The sequence below is a fragment of the Lepidochelys kempii genome, chromosome 8 (assembly GCF_965140285.1).
Source record: "Lepidochelys kempii isolate rLepKem1 chromosome 8, rLepKem1.hap1, whole genome shotgun sequence".
In the NCBI taxonomy this organism is placed as follows: domain Eukaryota; kingdom Metazoa; phylum Chordata; order Testudines; family Cheloniidae; genus Lepidochelys; species Lepidochelys kempii.
Window position 1 is genome coordinate 74289783 of NC_136387.1, and position 18732 is coordinate 74308514.

Sequence of the window (18732 nt, forward strand, 5' to 3'; positions counted from 1 at the left end):
GAGCATCTTGTAGACAAAGTGACACTTTTCTCCCATATATTTCACAGATGTAGCAGCATGGTCACATAGAGGTAGGGAATCTATTCCAGATGTCTTACACCCTCCAAGAGGGGTTGGGAACCAGGAGTTGATGAAGGAAAGGAAATGAAGAAAAAACAGAGGAGTGACAAAAACATTAAAGGGGGAAAGAAACAAAAATGAAGACCGGGAAGAAAGAAACGAAGGGCAGAAGTAATAGTGGTCTTCAAGGTGAACGTTTGCCCCACTGGATGATGCTGAATGTAATAATTAGGTACAGAATAAATAAGTTCAGTTATTAGATAAAGGCCACATTCCCCTCATGAGCACTATGCAAACTGCCCATTGACATAGATGGGAGAGCTGTGGATTTTGGGGGAGTACTTAGTCCTAAACATATAGGCTGGGTAAAAACCATAATTAAAAATAAAATTCAGACCTCTCCCCAGAATGAATGTGATACATGTGTGTGCATACTAGAATCATTTAATGTTTTTTTTCCCTATAATCTTGCTAAGTATCAGAAGTAATTGTGTGAACATCAGTGCAACAATACTTAGCATAGAATATTTCAGCAATTTCTTGGAGCTGCTTTTTCTGGACCCGACAAGGAGAGAGGGAATTCTTGATTTAGTCCTAAGTGAAATACAGGATCTGGTTCAAGAGGTGAATATAGCTGAACCAGTAGATAATAGGATTAATGTAATACAATTTAACACTGTTGTAGGGGAAAAAATACCAAAGAAAGTCACCACAGTAGCATTTAACTTCAAAAAGGGGAACTACACAAAAATGAGGAAGCTAGTTAATTGGAAATAAAAAAGAACAGGCACAAGGATGAAATGCCTGCAAACTGCATGGAGGCTATTTAAAAACACCATAATAGCATCTCAAACTAAATGCATACCTTAGCCCAAAAAATTCAACAATGGTCAAACAGCAGAGTAAAAGAAGCAGTTAGATTAAAAAATACAGTCTTTAAAAATTAGAAGCCCAATCTTTGTGAGGAAAATAGAAACTGGTAAGTCAAGTGTAAAACTATAATAGGGCAGGCCAAGAAAGACTTTGAAAAGCAACTAGTTAAGGACACAAAAACCAGCAAAAAATTGTTTTTTAAGGACATCAGAAGCAGGAAGCCTGCCAAACAGTCAGTGGTGGCACTGGATAATTGAGGTGCTAATGGAGCACTCAGGATGAGGTTTTTGCAGAGAAGCTAAATGAATTCTTTGCATCAGTCTTCACTGCAGAGGGTATGGGGGAGAGCCACATCCGAGCCATTCTTTTTAGGGGACAAATCTGAGAAACTGTTCCAGATTGAAATTGATTAAACAAACAGTAATAAGGCACCAGGCCAGATGGTATTCACCCAAGAATTCAGAAGTAGCTCATATTAAGTTGTAGAACTACTAATTGTTATATATTAACCTACTGTTTAAATTTGCTTGTGTGCTAGAGGGTAGCTAGCATAATGCCTGTTTTTAAAAAAGGCTCCAGAGCTGCTCCTGGCAATTAGGGGGCAATTACAGCTTACTTCATTACCAGGCAAATTAATTTAAACTATAATAAAATTATCAGATATAGTTGGGGAAAAGTCAGTATGGCTTTTTTAAAGTGAAAGCATGCTTCAAACTATTAGAATAGTTGAATAGGTGTACCAAGCTATTAGAATTTTTTGAGTGAGTCAGCAGGCATGTGGATATAGTGTACTTGTCAAAAGCTTTCTGAAAGTCCAAGATTCCTCACTAAAGGATCTTAAGCAAACTAAGCAGTCACAGGATAAGACAGTAGGTCCTGTCATAAATCAGCAACCGTTATGTAAGCTAGGAAACGGTAGGAATAAATATTTTCACAATGGAGAGAGGTAAATAGCAGGGTCCCTCAAGTATCTGTACTGGGACCTGTGCTGTTCAACATACTCATAAATGATCTGGAAAAAAGGATGACTAGTAAGGTGTCAAAATTTGCAGATGATACAAAGTTACTCAAGAGAGATTAAAATTGGAAAAAGTGCAGGGAAGGGCAATGAGAATGATTAGGGGTGTGGAGCAGCTTCCATGAGGAGATTAAAACGACCTGCACTGCTCAGCTAAGAAAAGAGGCAACTAAGGGGTACTATGATAGAGGTCTATAAAATCATAAATGGTATGGAGAAAGTAAGTGTTATTTACCCCATCACCTAAAACAAGAACTAGGTGTCACCTCATGAAATTAATAGGCAGTAGGTTTAAAACAAACAAAAGGAAGTAGTACTTCACACGACTTTGTGGTACTTGTTGCCATGGGATGTTGTGACTGTCAAAAGCATAACTGGCTTAAAAAAAAAAAATACGTTCATGGAGGACAGGTCCATCAACGGCTATTAGCCAAGATGGTCAGGGATGCAACCCTACACCTCCAACTGCCAGAAGCTATGACTGGACGATAGAGGATGGATCAGTCAATAATCACCCCATCTGGCACTGGCCACTGTCAGAGATAAGATACGGGGCTATATTGGTCTGACTATTGGTCTGACCCTTTATGGCCATTCTTATGTTCGGTTTTTGACTTTGTTTATATAGTTAAAGTTCTTCAAAAAAGCAGGACCTTATAAAAAGCAAGTGTTATAATAGCATTTCTTGATCTTAAATATGTAATTTGTATGTTTAAATTCTGTTATGATTAATTGATTCTGTTATGTGAAAACCAAATTTTTCATACCCATTTCAGTAAAGCAACATGAAATTTAAAGGAATACTATTGCATTCAGTTTAAACTTTAATTTAGCTTTAAAATTATTCTGTTTGATGACAAATATTCTTTGAATTCTAAATATTAAAAAAAATGCTGTGTAGCTAAGATATTTTAAAAAATCCTACTATGTATAACCAAAGCATGTTATATAGCACAGTCAGCAAATCCTATTCCCAAGAACACTGCCAACCTTATCAAAGCTACTGGTACATCTATGTATGTACATACATACAAACACCCATGCTTCAGACACTCAAACATAGCTGTAAATGAAGTGGAGCTACAAGCCAACATTTTCAAACCTGAAAGCCTAAAGACATTTAGATGTCTAGTCAACTCCTATGAAATTTTCAAATGTGAGTGCCTAAAGCCAGTGTCTTAAATCCACATTTTGACATTTAGATCAGTGGTGGGCAACCTGTGGCCCACAGGCCGCACGCAGCCCATCAGGGTAATCCACTGGCGGGCCACCAGACAGTTTGTTTACATTTGTATGGCCACCCGCAGCTCCCAGTGGCCGTGGTTCACCGTTCCCGGCCAATGGGAGGTGCGTGAAGCAGTGCGGGCCACAGGGATGTGTTGGCCACTGCTTCACACAGCTCCCATTGGCCAGGAACAGTGAACCACGGTCACTTGGAGCTGCGGGCGACCATGCAAATGTAAACAAACTGTCTGGCAGCCTGCCAGCGGATTACCCTGATGGGCTGCAGGTTGCCCACCACTGATTTAGATAGTGCTCTGATTTTCAAAGGTGCTGAACACATGTAACTCACACTGACTTCAATGGGAGCTGCAGGTGCACAGCGCCACTGAAAATCAGATCTCTTCTATCTAGATGTCTAAATCTGGATTTAGGGGCCTAGCTTTAGGCCCTCAGGTTTGAAAATTTTGAGTATATTGATTTGTGTTCCCTAAGAAAGCACAGAAATTATCATAAGCCATTCACCACTATCATAGAAGTTGACTAGAAGATGCCTAAAATATGGATATACATATTAAATACATTTTAAAAACTATAAAAATGCTTGCACTTCTTAGGTTTCTAACAAGTAGTTTATTCTAATCCTTTTAAATAGAAGTATAGCACTATAGAATAAGGTGTTAAGTGATTTAAAAATCACTAGAACATGAGCAAAGCAATTCAATATGTTTTACAATACTAACAAATCAGGTTTTCTACAAATAAGATATACACATAGTACTAATCTTAGTATCTTTTCTTTTTAATTCTAATAAATGCTGAAGGGAGCTGTCTGATAATGGATTTGTTGATGTTCAGAAAAAATAGTGGTCATACATTTCTACCAGGATCAACTCTGGAAATAGAATATATGGCCAAGATTACTGACAATAACTGACGTGGGTGAAACAGTTTACTTCCAAAGCACTGGAAACTTGAAGTTCAAAATAAAAGTTAATCAACATTAATACCTCAATTAAGCTCACTAACCAAACATTTTGAATGTCTTTTTGTAATCAGTTATATTGAAAAGATATTTTTCAAAACAATATGTCAGCAGTGACTAGAACCAGTGATCCAGATGCACACAATAGCATACATATATTCATTGTGAAGGGTTTCCCAAATCAAAGCTTTTTCTGCTTCTCCACCTTAGCAGTTTGATGAAGTTAAGACTTGCACTGAAGATTTTATCATGCTGAAAAACCATTTTGTAGAAGGTATCAATAGGTAGATCTCCATTTGGATCTGCGTATTTCAAGGTTGTCATTGGTGTGTACAGGGTGTTGGTCTGATGGCGAAAAGGTGGATTTTCTGCAAGAATTATCTTTACTGTATGCTGTTAGAATGAGAAATGGGATCTTTAGAGAACATCATTCATCCAAATAGATGTACAAGAATCAACAAACAGAATGACAGAGCAAAGTACCAAAGGTAGCTTTGTAAAATCCTTTAGGAAATATGACCACATTTTAATCAGGCAGTTAATCCATTAAGACTTCCTTAGGATAATTTAGAAACCTCAAAAAACATGTTTCTCTTTAAGACTAATCAGCATAATTTTATTTTCCAACTTTATTAGAAAATATAGCGGAAGTTTATATTAAACAAAAGTAATATATTTACTATTTAGAACATTTGAGTTTGAGATAAGTGGTGGAATGTGTGATTACAAAGCCAGAAATCTGTTTTTTACTCCCACAGGGATTTTTCTCTAAAACTTGCTGTTTGCATCAATAAGACAAGGTAGGTAAAATGGTATCTTTTATTAAACCAACTTCTGCTGGTGGAAGATACAAGCTTTGGAGCTATACAGACATGTATCAGTGACATTTTCAGAGCATCTTTAATACTAATACTGCATCTAGTGCCAACATCAGTCCTATTTCTGAGTACAATCATTTCCTGCTCTTGGAAGTATTGGGCAAGCAGGAATGGGAATTGGGTGCAGTATGTTTGCTTGACCCTTTTATCCTTTAAAAAGCATCATAGTGATTAAATTCTGGCCCAAATGTCTCCTGTTTGGTATTATGAAAGACTTAAGCTTCATTGGGGGTCCAAGGGCTGCATTTTGGTTTTTCATTTTTATTTGAAATGTGTATTGAGGGAACTTCAGCACAGAGTGGTTTCTTAACTAAAGCTAAAAACTACCATATAAACTACCAAAAAAGGCTCTAATACTAATTCCCAATTTGGTGCAAAACAATATTAAAAAAAATACAAAATAAAAATTGCTAGCTGGCTCCAATCTACTGCAGCACTGAACTTGGAAAGGAATAAAGGTAGGAGACCCATCTCTTTGATAGCCTTGTATAGGGTTCCATATGTAAGGGGTTTGTGGCTCCAAGGATCACTGCTGGTTAGCAGTTCTGTGCTCATGCCCAAAGGGTTGTGTCTCTGTATTCTTTAAACCTGTACGTAGTGCTGTATGATATGCAATGCATGCTGAACAAATGACAAGTTCTGTCTAAGACCTTAAGAGTCTTAAAACAAAAGAAAAGCAGAGTAAGCAAGTGGTGACTAAAGCAGGAGCACTTCATGGAGCAGATTTTCAGGATATTTTTGAGGGTCAAGGAGAACCTTCTCAAACATCAGTTGAGAACATATGGAGGTGGTAAGAAAGAGGACATGAAATTACATGTAGGCAAAGGAGAGAAAGGAGGTGGTCAGATAAGCATGGGTGAAGCAAAGAAAGTGCAGGGTGAGATTCAGGGTGCATCTTCACTGCAGGGTTAACTTGGGCTCTCGCTTGGGTTTTGCCCCTATCCCATCTCTCTCTCTCTCTCTCTCTCTCTCTCTCTCACACATGCACCCCTCTCACCCAAGTTTGGTTGTGCTTTGCACCCAAGATACCTGGCTCATCTGGCGCTATACACTAAAGCCGGAGTGGTATGTTCACTCAGGCTGGTAAGCTGCCCACTTTGCAGTGAGGATACACACTGAATCCCTCAAGTGCTGATAAATGTCCAAAAAGAAAAGAAGTACTTGTGGCACCTTAGAGACTAACCAACCAATTTATTTGAGCATAAGCTTTCGTGAGCTACAGCTCACTTCATCGGATGCATTCAGTGGAAAATACAGTGGGGAGATTTATATACATAGAGAACATGAAAGAATAAATCTCCCCACTGTATTTTCCACTGAATGCATCCACTAAAGTGAACTGTAGCTTACGAAAGCTTATGCTCAAATAAATTGGTTAGTCTCTAAGGTGCCACAAGTACTCCTTTTCTTTTTGAGAATACAGACTAACACAGCTGCTATTCTGAAACCTGAAATGCACTATTCCAGTGCACTATAAATGCACTATTCCAGTGCTTTCCCACAATTCCCCCTGTGTGCCCAAAAGGACAGACAAGTTTTCCCACAATTCACTCAGAGAGAATCAGACTGGCTTAGTGTACTGCAGTGCTAAGAACCATGGGATATAATCCCAGAAGTTTTAGCATCTCAAACAAGTGAGTATAACACTAACTCAACGCAAGCGTGGCTTTGCAGCGTGGCCACTCACACCCAAGCTAGGCAAACTTGCATGTTGATCCACTGGGTAAATTCTGCAGTGAAGACATATTATGCAGGTTGAAGTTAGGGCAGGAGTCTGATTCTGATTTAGAAGCTCTTGCTTAGAAGAACTCAGCCTAAAGGAAGGGTCTCTGCTGATTTGTTGTTTGTTCAAACTACAAGCGTTTGACAGAGATATATTTTCAACTTGGCATGCAAAGAGTGAGTTAGCTCTATTTCAGTTGGAGTAACACACACACCCTTATACATCAAGATCAGAATGTAGCTGTAAAGTTCTAGCTGCACTCACTTATCTGGAAGAATTAATTGCATGCATCTAAGTTTTCCAACTGTATATTGCTGTAAAAGCTACTAAAGTGCTTCATCATTTAGAAGTGATTAACTGTGGAATTATTAAAAATAAAATACTAAATACAGAACAAGACTGAATTCACAGATATGGTATCAAATGTGTGAATCAGGATGTTTCATATTTACCAGTTTACAAACAACATGAGATTCAGGAGCCTGACACTATTTAAATCAAATTCAAATTAAAAAAATACATTGTATGGGATTTTCAAAAGTGCACAGTGTTGGCCTAACTTTGCTCCCATTGAAGTCAGCGGTAAAGCTCTCATTAACTTCAGTGGGAGCAGTGTTATGCCAATGCTGAGGGTGTTAAGAATCACACCCTATAGATCTAAGGTAAGACACGAACAAAATCACTGGGACTCTATGTAAGTTTCCCAGTCCTGCACAGGCAGATCCTTATGCCAGGGCAGAGTCTTATTGAAGTGAATATGGCTGTGTAAATGCATACAAATCTGTGTACACAAAACCAGTTGCAGGATCAGAGCCTTACCTAGTATTTCATATATTGGAGGTGGACTGTGTGTCCGACCTTCACTAATGCTGCTCGTAAACATTTAGAATCCATTTCTGCTCTTAGATTCCAAGATGCCCTTAATCACACACTGTCCTTTTTAACTTATGGTTGATCTGAAGGCTGCAAACTTTCCTGTATTTCAACCTCTCCACAGTGATTCAGGCCCTTGTAACCTCAAGCATTCATTTACCCTAGAGTTCTACTTTGGCCTACTTTTGAAGAGCATGTCAGCTGGCACAATGCAACAACTTAAATTTGAGAGGTGAGTCTGTAAGACTGATGTTCCATACTCTACGTTGTCTACCTACTTGCTTCTAGAAGCAGTTCATGGTGTTGGTTGTGCTCTATAAAGTCTCAAATATCAGAGATTGCCTCCAGCTATGTTCTGCTGTGACCTGCTGCTGCATTTCTGTTGTTGGTTCCTGGGATAGTCTGCTGGATTTCACATGGGGGTAGGGGTTTGCAATAGTGGAATCTGAGCAAGAGAGGGGCCATAAACAATGGTAGTAACCCATCTAGATTTCTGGTGGCCGTGCACACTAGTGTCATTCTGACTTCACTGGGTGATTAGATCACATTGCAACTATCCACTCAATGGTATTACAGATTAAGATTCACAGTTGCCTTTTAAAACTGGGAGAACATGATCTTTCTAAATTCTAGATCCAGTAAATGCTTGAGGTTGTGCTTAATGAAGTCTAGTGGGTCAACAACCAAACAGAGCATTCTAAGACTGCACAAAATAGTTTGACTAATTACCTCTGCTATGTCCTCTGCACTCTGTCCCAGGCTTTGGAAAATCTGTTTGTAATTTTTAAGGTAAATATTAGTAAACATGTCAGCAGTTTCTTCATCAGCAGCCGAAAGATCCATTTTCATTCCATCTTCAAACACCTTTTTTTCAAATTCTGTGATCACTGGGCCTGGCTCAATCAGACTTAGCCTGTTACAAGAACAATAACATATTGGTGATTTGTCCTTCTATATGGGAAATGTGTAAAGCTATCCTTTATATAGGTAGTGACTGGCTGCAAATAAATGAGCACTTGTTAACATTTTTTAAACAATAAATTCTTTAAGGGGGAGATCCATACCACAGCTCTTGCCCTGAGTATCTCAGACAGGCACTGGGGGTTTCCATGGGAGAAAGTGGGAGAACAACACTGGCTGCACTGCTGGGGAGCAATGGAACTATCAGTCTAGGGCAGAAGTGGGAGCAGGAGACAAAGCCTCAGCTGCTGGCTCACAGCTGTAGATCTCTGTAACAAAACTTAAAAATGATCGTAAACCTCACTGCCTTTTGGACAAAAGTGCTAAATGGATCTCTTTGCTATCTCTCCTACATAGTAGTAAGAGTAGAAGTATTTAAAAGAGAGAGAGAGAGATCACCCAAAGATTCTCTTTGGTTACCTCTTGGGTGTATATAATTCTGGAAGGCACTCTTATTCTGTGGTACCCACAAAGTACAGTACAAATGCTTAGGCAGAAAGTACAGCTGCCCAGACTTTTGCTGCTGTTGGGCTCGCTGGACCTATGGAGGAGGAGCAGGATTTGCCCAGAAGTGCATAATAGTAAAGCTAAGAAATACTTAAGGTCCCTGCACCAGTTCCTTCTCCAGCTCCATTCTCAAGTTTTAAGTATGAAAAGTCCTTCCTGTTTACAACCATAGTTATCTATTGAACAAGGTTTTTATACAAAAGATTTTTGGCCAGTTCTGTGGCTGGGTTAAACTGTTAACGAATGTCTGTACTTTGCCCCTTATTCCTAAGGGCTATACCAGGCTATTGATTTTTAAGCAGAACTTCCAAATTAAAACTTCTGCACAGTGCTGCCTTTGCTTACATTATCGCTGGTCACTATCATTATCGCAGTTCCACATTTCTCCATGCAACCTTTTTCTTCTTCCTTCTTTCATGCTGCCTCCTATGCCTTTAATGTCCTCTAACCCTATATGCCACAAAGATTTCTTGTCTCCTTTAAACCCCTTCTCAGAGCCCACCTATTTACACATACAGTAATTCTCTACTAAATTCTCATTAGAAACTAATACATTTTAAGTAATGATAATAAAAAAAGTTATGAACTACCATGTAAACTACCTCACAATCTTATTTTGTGCATCCCTTTTGCTCATGCTCTGTTCACTTAGACTGTAGGCATCTCCTCTTTCTGTCTTGCTTTGATTGATTTCCATTGTAAACTCTTTGAGGCAAGGCCCCATTTTTATTCACTATTGAAAGTGCTACATAACCACTATGTTATATAAACGTCTCCAATAATCATTATAATGAAAGTCATTATTGATCATTTTCACTAATGTATCTGGGTACTACAGATTAGAGAAAACATTCTCTTTGAGGTACATGTATTACATGACCACATCCCCATAGTACAGTAGATGAGAGTCCAGGTTTCCAGGGATGTATATGAAAGCTATACATATTTTTTCAAAGCTAAACTTACTCCTAATCTGAATGCTGTAGGTCATGTTTATTTTGTCATTTAAATGTTTGCAGTACTTTGGTAGGGAGGGCAAGGGAACTTCTATAAGAAGGTTTCAATGGCTTCTTGTGAATGTATAGCTTCAATTCAAGAGGAAAAATTCTTCATCCTCTTTCTCCGGGACAGCAGCCTGCTATATAAGGGTTGTACGACTCCTACTAGCTCAAGATATATTTTAAAGCACAGTCTGATATGTACCTCACACCTTTGGGTCAACACTTACTGAAGTTTAAACTTGAGTGCTTGTATGGCTAAACTTTCACAGAATCCTTCCACAGCAAATTTAGATGCAGCATAAACATCATTGAACAAAATACCTGAAGGCAAAAACAAAATAGTTACAGATCATGTTAAGATCATTTTAAGTTTTTGAGGGGCTTATATTTCCTAAAATATAAGCTGTTTGTGGTTATGAGAGCATGAAAAAAAATCCTCATGATTTATGTTGCGCTAATTCAAGTTATGAAGATGTTAAAACCACTCCTATTAAATGCACTGGGGTGACCAAGCCTTTTTTTTTTTTTTTTTGCATACCTGCTGAGCAGCGATTTTCTCCTTTGCACCCTGACTATTATGATCCCTAGGTGCCATTGGCAACTGGCACAGGTTAGAGCAGCCTTCAAGCTGTTCCTTGGCCAAAGCAGAGGATCTAGTGCATGGTATTTATGCTAGATATTTTGTGGTCTAATACAGCGATCTACATGTGTAATACAATCTGCAGCATTTGGCATGGCAGCTGTGTTGCAATGCAAGCAAGAGATCTAAGATTTAAAAGATTTGGATTTTTCACTTCTTGGTGACTCGGAGGAGGCAGTATACAACCCTCTAAGATGGATGGTGAGCATCATGTTGCTCATTAGCAACTCTTAGTAGCCAAGGCCTTGACCCTATAACTGCCCACTCACATGAATAATCCATATGTGAGAGGCCTATTAAAGTTATTGAGAAGATGCATACAAGTAAGTTTATGCAGGGTGGAGCACCAAATTAAGAGCAACATTATCTGGCTCTAAAGTGAGGTCCATTTGATGTTTCCCCTTTGGGGGTTAGTGGCAACACCTGGGTGTCTAGTAAGAGGGAAAGCCTTACAGAAAGGAAATACTGATTTGATAGTCTGGGATATGGAGGACTTGGGACATGGAGGACTCCAATGGAGGTGGGAAAGGACCTACTGATCAAACAATTAGAATATTTCAGTGTAGAACTGTTGATTCCATCTTTTTGTTCTGTTTTTTTTTTGTGGGGGGGGGCAGATAGAGAGAGAGAGCGGTGTTGGAAGACCAACTTTGTACATACTGCTTGGAATATTTTCCTGTGTCAAATATGTGAATTACTAACAGACTGCATATGTACTAAATCTTTTTAAGGCAGAGCTTTTTTTAAAGCTAGTTTCACAAAATACCTGTGCATAAAAAAAGTGTATTAAAATGTGTTGGTCTTTCCTGCATAGTCCCTTCAAGCAAGACACAGAGACAAGTTTCCACATGAAATCACTTTGTGAAAAGAGCAAAGTGCTAACTTTCCAGAAAACTCAGACACCGTTATTATGGTCCTAAATCTGCCAGCTTTACTCACAAGCAGTAGTACTTTACTCTGCAAGTAGTCCCATTAAAATTAAATGAGAGTACTGACATAATATATTACTCAGTGTGAGTAAGAATGTAGAACTGAAGCCCATGTTTGTAAATTGGAAACAGTAACTTCATATACTAGATCGCATTCACATTTTTCTGAACTGAAAAATGTGAGTTTTAAATTACAAATAATTAGTACATAATAATACTTTGCCTTGTATTCCCATTACACTGCTTATTATAACTATATGTCCACTCTTTCTCTTCTTCATATCAGGTAAAATCTCCTTCAAAAGGCGAACCAATCCGAAGAAGTTTGTGTCCATCACAGTTCTCATCTCATCTATGGTCTGGCATTCAATAGGTCCAATGAGCCCCATTCCAGCATTGCTAACTGTACAGATGCAAAACACAATAGTGAGTAGTAAAGGCAATAAATATTAACTTAGCACTTTCACTGGAAAACACACGGTGGTATAAATGAGTGACTGGAATAAGGAATTAAAACACACAAGAGCAATTAGTTATTCAGCTTTTCACTGAAACCTTGAGATTACATTTGACATGGAATGTCTTTGCTTTTACTCAAATACATTTTAAAATATCTGCTATTCTGAAGTTTTTCTTGTTTATTTCTGATTTATGCCTTACTTTTTTTCTTTAAATCAGGAAAAGGTAAGGGAAAAAATGAGCAAAAACTTCCCTATAATATTTGCTTATAATTCAGTATTCAATCAAGTCAAATGGCATCTCAGTTTACTTCACTGGGTATTGGATCAGGCCTTAGTATGTTTGTTTGATATTTTTGGTCTACTTTGTGTTTAGCGCCTCATAATGTCAGTTTATTTTTTTTAAAAATGAACTGGCATTGGTTGAGAACTTTGTCACTATGTGGGGGTCAAAAGAAGATTCCATTTTAGTGCTTGTGGTTTCAAAAATCCAGAATGGTCATGCCATAATATGAACACTTGTTAGTAAGAAGTGGAATGTCAAATTGGAGCATAGTGCAATTTGCAGAAAATCATGTTAATTTTTACCTTGCTGTTCTGCTGCTCCCCTATCATCTCCCCCCAAAAGGCAGGCTCTGCTTCCTCTTAGCCAAGATTTAAAAGCTGAGGGTGTAGTTAGTTGCCATATTATGTTATAATTTATTTTTACAAAATATATTACAGAAAATTTACTAGTAAAGTATAAAATAAAATGGAACTATAACTGTTATTAGAAATTAACCATGTGCATTTGATGATGCATTAGTCTTTTAATTATTTATTCACTTACTTGCTAATTCACAAAGGATCACCCTATTGTTAGAGCTAATAAATAGGGGTCTACTGTGTTCAGAGGGTAGAGGTGGTCTTAGGTCTCAAGTGCAGGATGGAGAATCAGGAGATCCAAGTTCTGTTCTCAACCTTGCCACAGACCTACTGGATGATTTTGTAGAAGTCATTTGATCTCTTTGTGCCTGAATTCAATTAATTAGTATTTGTAAAATGGCTTGAGAACCTTGAATGGAAGACGTTATAGAAGTGTACAATATTATTGGTTTTATTCATATATTTATGTTTAAATCCATAAACATTTTTAGAAAGAATAATATGTTACTGAAACATCTCTGAAATATTTAAAAGGACCCTTCAATTAAATCTTGTATTCTGACTTCTTGTCCATCTTTCATTTGTGTTCATTACTTGCCTAATATATCAATCCTTCTGTCAGGGATGCTACTGACGCAAGTTTTAATAGACTCTTCATTGCAGACATCCAGTTGTTTAATTTCCAGGGTTTTACCCAAGGTTCTGCCTGCAGCTTCTGCAAGTTTGTCCTTCCTGGTCAGATTCCTCATGGTAGCATACACTGTAAATTATTATAAATAAGTAATCAGAAATGTAACTACAGAGAAAGCTTTTCCTTTGAGAATGACAGGAGACACAAGTTACAGTGCATACAACCTTTAAGTCCGTATTTTAGTGCTTAGATATCTTGGTGATAGGGCCTTGATAACAACCTAAAACAGAATGTATTTTAAATTTTTATATAGTGCTTCTAACTTTCCTAAATCAGATTTTGGGAAGGAGCGAATGGAGAAATAAACCACTTATACAGCCACGTTCATAGCTATGTGTTTTTATTTCTATATCAATTAGGGAAGATATGGTAGAAAAACTAAGCCCAAGATTTTAAATAACGGGTGCCAAAGTTAGGCTCCTAAGTCCACATTTAGGCACCTAAATAATGAGTTAGAAGTCTATCTTTAGGCACTCATTTTTGAACATCACAGCCAGTGTATTTAGAAAAGCAGCCAGGATTTTACATGGGAGTGAAACAAATGATTCCTCAGACTGCAGAATTGTTTTGCAAGATATTTATCATCGTATAGATCAGCTTTAATATTACTGTGACTTAATTACTCTAAATTCCATAAATCCATACAATTGTTCCCTGGTGAATAAGACACTTACAGAGAGTAAACCTGATCTGAATTGCTAAATTTATTTAGTCAGCTACATACAATTGCAGCAAATATTTCTGTTTTGTAAGGCAGACAGTGGAACCAAGTTTTCCCTCTCCTCCCTCATGGGAGTAAATGCAAGGAAGAAATACTGAATCCTGCCTCTCAGAAACAAATTGCTAATTTAATTAAGGGCTCCCAGACATAATGTTTCTCCTCCTAAAATTAGGAATTGCATTTACACCAACAAAACTTTGCTAAGTGCCAAGTAAAGCTATCTGCAGTTGTGTGAAGGACTAACCTGTAAAAAGGTACATTTATTTAGTGTGCTGCAAATGCATTTCTGTTTTTTTAATTTAAAAAGTTTCCATTTTTATACCACTGCTACATTTATCATCTGTTAATTCAGATAAACATTTTATTTGAATACAGTTACAGAACTGCCATCTGTTCGCAGAAATTAGTACATTTGATTGCATTGTATCTTCCTGTCAGGAAAGGGAAAATTAATAAGAGTGGCGGAGAAGGGAAGCTAAACAGAATTCAGGTACAGACTGGTGAAAATCTATCCATAAGACGGTGAGACACTCAGCACTTAGTACAGTCCACTCTGTCACATCACAAAATGAAAGTGACTAACAACATGGAAGATGCAGTACTGTGTGATATTAATTTCAGAAATATCATTACCTTTAAATCTTTTCTGTTCATCTCTGGCCATTTTTACAGCCAAGGCCAGTCCGATTCCTGAGGAGCAACCTGTGATGAGTACAGTTTTCTGAGCCATTATTTTCAGCTGGACGGCAGCAGATATAGTGGGAAGCCTTGCTACTCTGATGAACAATCACCTAAATGTTGTGGCTACAACTGAGTATTACTGACCCTTTATGCTTTATTTACAGCTTCACTGAGCCAACAAAACTGAAAATGCACACCTGGACATTGTATGATTAGGGGGATAATCTCCAACTGGACACTAATAAATAGGAGCAGATGCTTCTGCATGTATACATAATCTGGATCAGAGGCTACTCTATGTACAGGCAAACTAGGCAGCTGCCAAGGGCAGTAGATTTGGTGTGGCCACTCCTCTGTCAGGATGCAGGGGCAACTGGGCCAAATTTGGGTGGCACGGAAGAAGGCACACTGACATTTACCTAGGGTGGAAAATTGTCTTGAACCGCCTCTGATGGGGATCTTCAATGTACAGTACATTCAACACAATTACAACATCCATTTTAAAATCTTGCAAAACATTTGTGCCAAAAAGTTTTAGATAGTTGAATAATTAGGCCATGCCTATCGGGGGAGGGAGGTGGAGTCACCATCTCCTCCTGTCATACTCCGCTGCCTCTATCACAGCCCCCATGGGGGAGTACCCACAAGTCATGCACAAGAGAGTGATCTATGCAGTCACAGATAAACTATCCACCCCTACTTTACCCTCCACATTGGGGTACGAAGGGTGCACATGGAGCATAGCTCCCTGCTGTTCCGGCCTAGCTTCCTCCCTGTTTGTTTGTGTAACAGGACAACACTTATCCAAATTATAGTCCAATCTCTCCACAGCCACAGTGGCGGGGTCAGATTTTGTCCCTCAAAGAGGCACACAAGGATTTAACCACACAATGCCAATTGACGATATATTATTGAATGTTTGCAACTAAAAGTCCTAATAGAACATCTGGAAGAAGTGAAATGGAAAAAGGAGTGTGGCTTTGAAGAGAGAGACAGAAAGATGACTGAACGCTCTTGAGAGTTTTCCCAGTGTTCCACTTGCCTCTGCTCCAATCCAAAACATTTTATGTTTTTTTCCCTATTTTTGCAGCTTTCCCTTGTTATTTGCAGTTTGCCTCCTTTCCCGTTAGAGTTTCCAATGCTTTTACCTTTCCTTTTTAGTAAATTTTTATATTACTATTCATTTATAACAAAACATGATAGTCATATGGAGAAAAGCTTAATTTACATGTATAGTCACATATTTAAGTCTTTTACTAAAATATAAAGGTTACTCACCTGTAACCAGAGTTGTTTGAGATGGACTCTGCCTATTTATGCTCATGGGATGTGCCAATTGCGTGCAGTTTAGACAGTGGAATTTAAGCAATGATTGTTGCAACACTCCTCTGCCCTCTTTCTTACTCCCGCCAACGTTTGCAAACATACTGAGGGCAGTTATAAGAAGGGGCATAGAGCTCCAACCACCTCAGTTCCTTCCACCACTCAGTCAGGTTCCATTTAGAAATTAGGACTCCAAGGAAGAGGGTAAGGTGGGCAGGGAATGTGAATACGCATAGCAGATCTCACAGTTCCAGGTAAGTAACCTTCATTTCTTCCTCTAGTGAGCGACTTCTGCATATTCTCACTCATGGAATAGTTTAAAAAACCGTAAGCTCGTAAGGAAGGATATGGAGTCCTAATTAAACAGAGACTGCAGAACTGCTCTGCCAAATCTAGCATTTTATTTGGATACCAAGTCTAGAGAAAGTACGAACAGAACCCAAGGTTGCTGCCTTTCATATAGTAATAGCCATGTTTTACAAACTAGTCGGGGATTGAGGAATTTAAAATGGAAAAGTTCATAAAATTGAACATCTCAAAGTTACAGTAAATGTGCATAAGTTGCAGTATAGTGCACTGCAGCACTTTGTCTTTCAAATCACAGTGAAGCCATTTCCAATACACTGAAGGCATAGGAATGTGAAGCAGTGTTGACTTGTTCTTCATCAACATCACTTTCATATGATTTTTTTATCCCTGCTTTGAAAAATAGTTTGTCACTGGTCTTTTGTAAGACTGGCATTTGTAAAATTAAATCTGTAAGGTATTTCAATGAGTGGGGCATAGATGCTGCTTTGGTTGTAGTGGAATGGGCTCTAATCCCTTAAGGGAGAGAGACTGGTGCTAAATTATAAAACTTGTGGATATATAATTAAACCCATTTAGAAATTATTTGGCCCTTTTTTCTGCCTAAATAAGGGAGAGTACACTAAGATTTTTTAAAATGTACCAAAACTATCTAAAACCCATTGAAGTGTTGGTCTGAAAGGCACTGAAGAGAAGGTTGATGGATTGAGCATTTTCTGAACTGTCAGCTGGATGTGATAGAATAGAACGGAGGGAGCTCAGCTAGAGTGCCACACTCCCTTTTTATAACATAGCTCTCAAAACATTCACAAATGGTGAGTAGAGGGGCACATTAGATATTTTAACTGCTAGTTCCACAGTCTAAACCACACCTGGCCAGCACATCCCATGAGTGGAAATATGTAGAGGCCACTCAAAGTGCTATTAAGTGAATTGAGGCAGTGAATAAACAGCAATTAAGCAAATAAAGACACCATTTCAGAGGGCATTGTAAGAAAGGGAATTCGTAATGCACCAGGTCTAACACAAGTAGTTGTTGGGTATTTGATTAGGAGAGTGATAGTTCCCCAACAGCAGCCGAATCAGAGAGGGGGAAGTAACTCCCTGGTTGATTTCCCTCCATCTTCATCAGTGAAAGAAGAGAAGAGCCACACCCAGAAGAAGTGAAAATAAATAGATATCCTAAGGCGGTTACAAGACAAGCACTGTAGCAGAACAGTTCTAACCGTCACTCAGATGCAAAAGCCCTTTGCGTTTTGCTTCCTGAACAGGCTGAAGGAACTCGCATGCCTTGAGATCTTACTACCAAAAACAAAAAAACTTACACACAAACAGGTTTGGCTGAAAAGTTTGGATTAGATCTGAATTCCTCCAAAATTTGGGGGCATTTAGAGCTGGGAATTTAGTATGGGTCTCCCCTTAATGTTACAATATGTCCATATACATGGTTAACAAATAGATAAATTACAAGTCAGTAAGAAATATTTGAGTGGGTCTCTTGTAACTTTAGAGCTACATAAAATGATACTAACAGTTACACTTCTAAATAGCATTCAGGATGACAATGCTGTCCAGGATACACAGAACAAGAATATTTTCCAAGAATCAATAATCCCATATTATCTAATACAGTTTGGAAAAGTGCACTCAATGTTCCAGTATCGTTAATAACCATTTTATATAGGCATATAAAGAAATGACTTGTTTAGATCCCTACTGAAGTGAAATTATGGTTTGGCACAAAGGCTTTCCCTACTTTCCAAACTAATAAAAATACATTTGCTAATGTAACAAGCAGAATAACTAGCTTTTCAAATAAGGCACAAGATGACATCTAAAATGAATGAGCTAAATGTAATTATAATTTAACCTTGGCTATCGGGTTTGATCCTGACTTCACTAGGGAAAGCAAATGGCCAGATAAAAAATTTCAGCTCACACTGTATTTAGCTGATTCAGCTATTAGACAAAATGCTTCCGCTGTTCATGCACATTTATATTTAGCACCTGTAAGAGGGGCAACCTAGGCTTTATACAACCTATGATGATGAAATTCCAATGATGTGGTAATGCAACTCTAATTAAGGGCTGGTTAAGCTTTCCATTTGAAATCCTGGTTTGAGAGATCTAACGTTTAAAGTTCTATTGTTTTAAAAGATCTGTCTGAAACGTGGCACACACGTTATTAGCCTAGAGGCCTATTGATTTGTTTAGAGGAAAAAAAATGGTTTAAATCTTC

General features: G+C 38.2%; 2 protein-coding genes across 12 annotated transcripts in view; one reads left to right on the top strand and one right to left on the bottom strand.

The window, feature by feature from the left end:
* LOC144930791 (uncharacterized) overlaps window positions 1–18732 on the top strand; it is a 61115-nt gene that overhangs the window by 1786 nt on the left and 40597 nt on the right. For 4 of the 11 annotated variants that reach the window (XM_078854088.1, XM_078854085.1, XM_078854086.1 and 1 more), the window contains exons 2-6: window positions 48–292; window positions 4916–4957; window positions 7756–7863; window positions 10649–10762; window positions 11955–12094. In XM_078854088.1, the coding sequence (XP_078710214.1) occupies window positions 198–292; window positions 4916–4957; window positions 7756–7863; window positions 10649–10762; window positions 11955–11958 (363 nt within the window). In that variant the 5' untranslated portion in view covers window positions 48–197 and the 3' untranslated portion in view covers window positions 11959–12094. The remainder of the gene's footprint in view (window positions 1–47; window positions 293–4915; window positions 4958–7755; window positions 7864–10648; window positions 10763–11954; window positions 12095–18732) is intronic. The other 7 variants (XR_013636189.1, XR_013636191.1, XR_013636192.1 and 4 more) reach the window with 7 other exon arrangements.
* CCDC18 (coiled-coil domain containing 18) overlaps window positions 13447–18732 on the bottom strand; it is a 72836-nt gene continuing 67550 nt past the window's right edge. Inside the window, exon 29 of the mRNA XM_073357037.2 lies at window positions 13447–13531. Within this exon, the coding sequence (XP_073213138.1) occupies window positions 13462–13531 (70 nt within the window). The 3' untranslated portion in view covers window positions 13447–13461. The remainder of the gene's footprint in view (window positions 13532–18732) is intronic.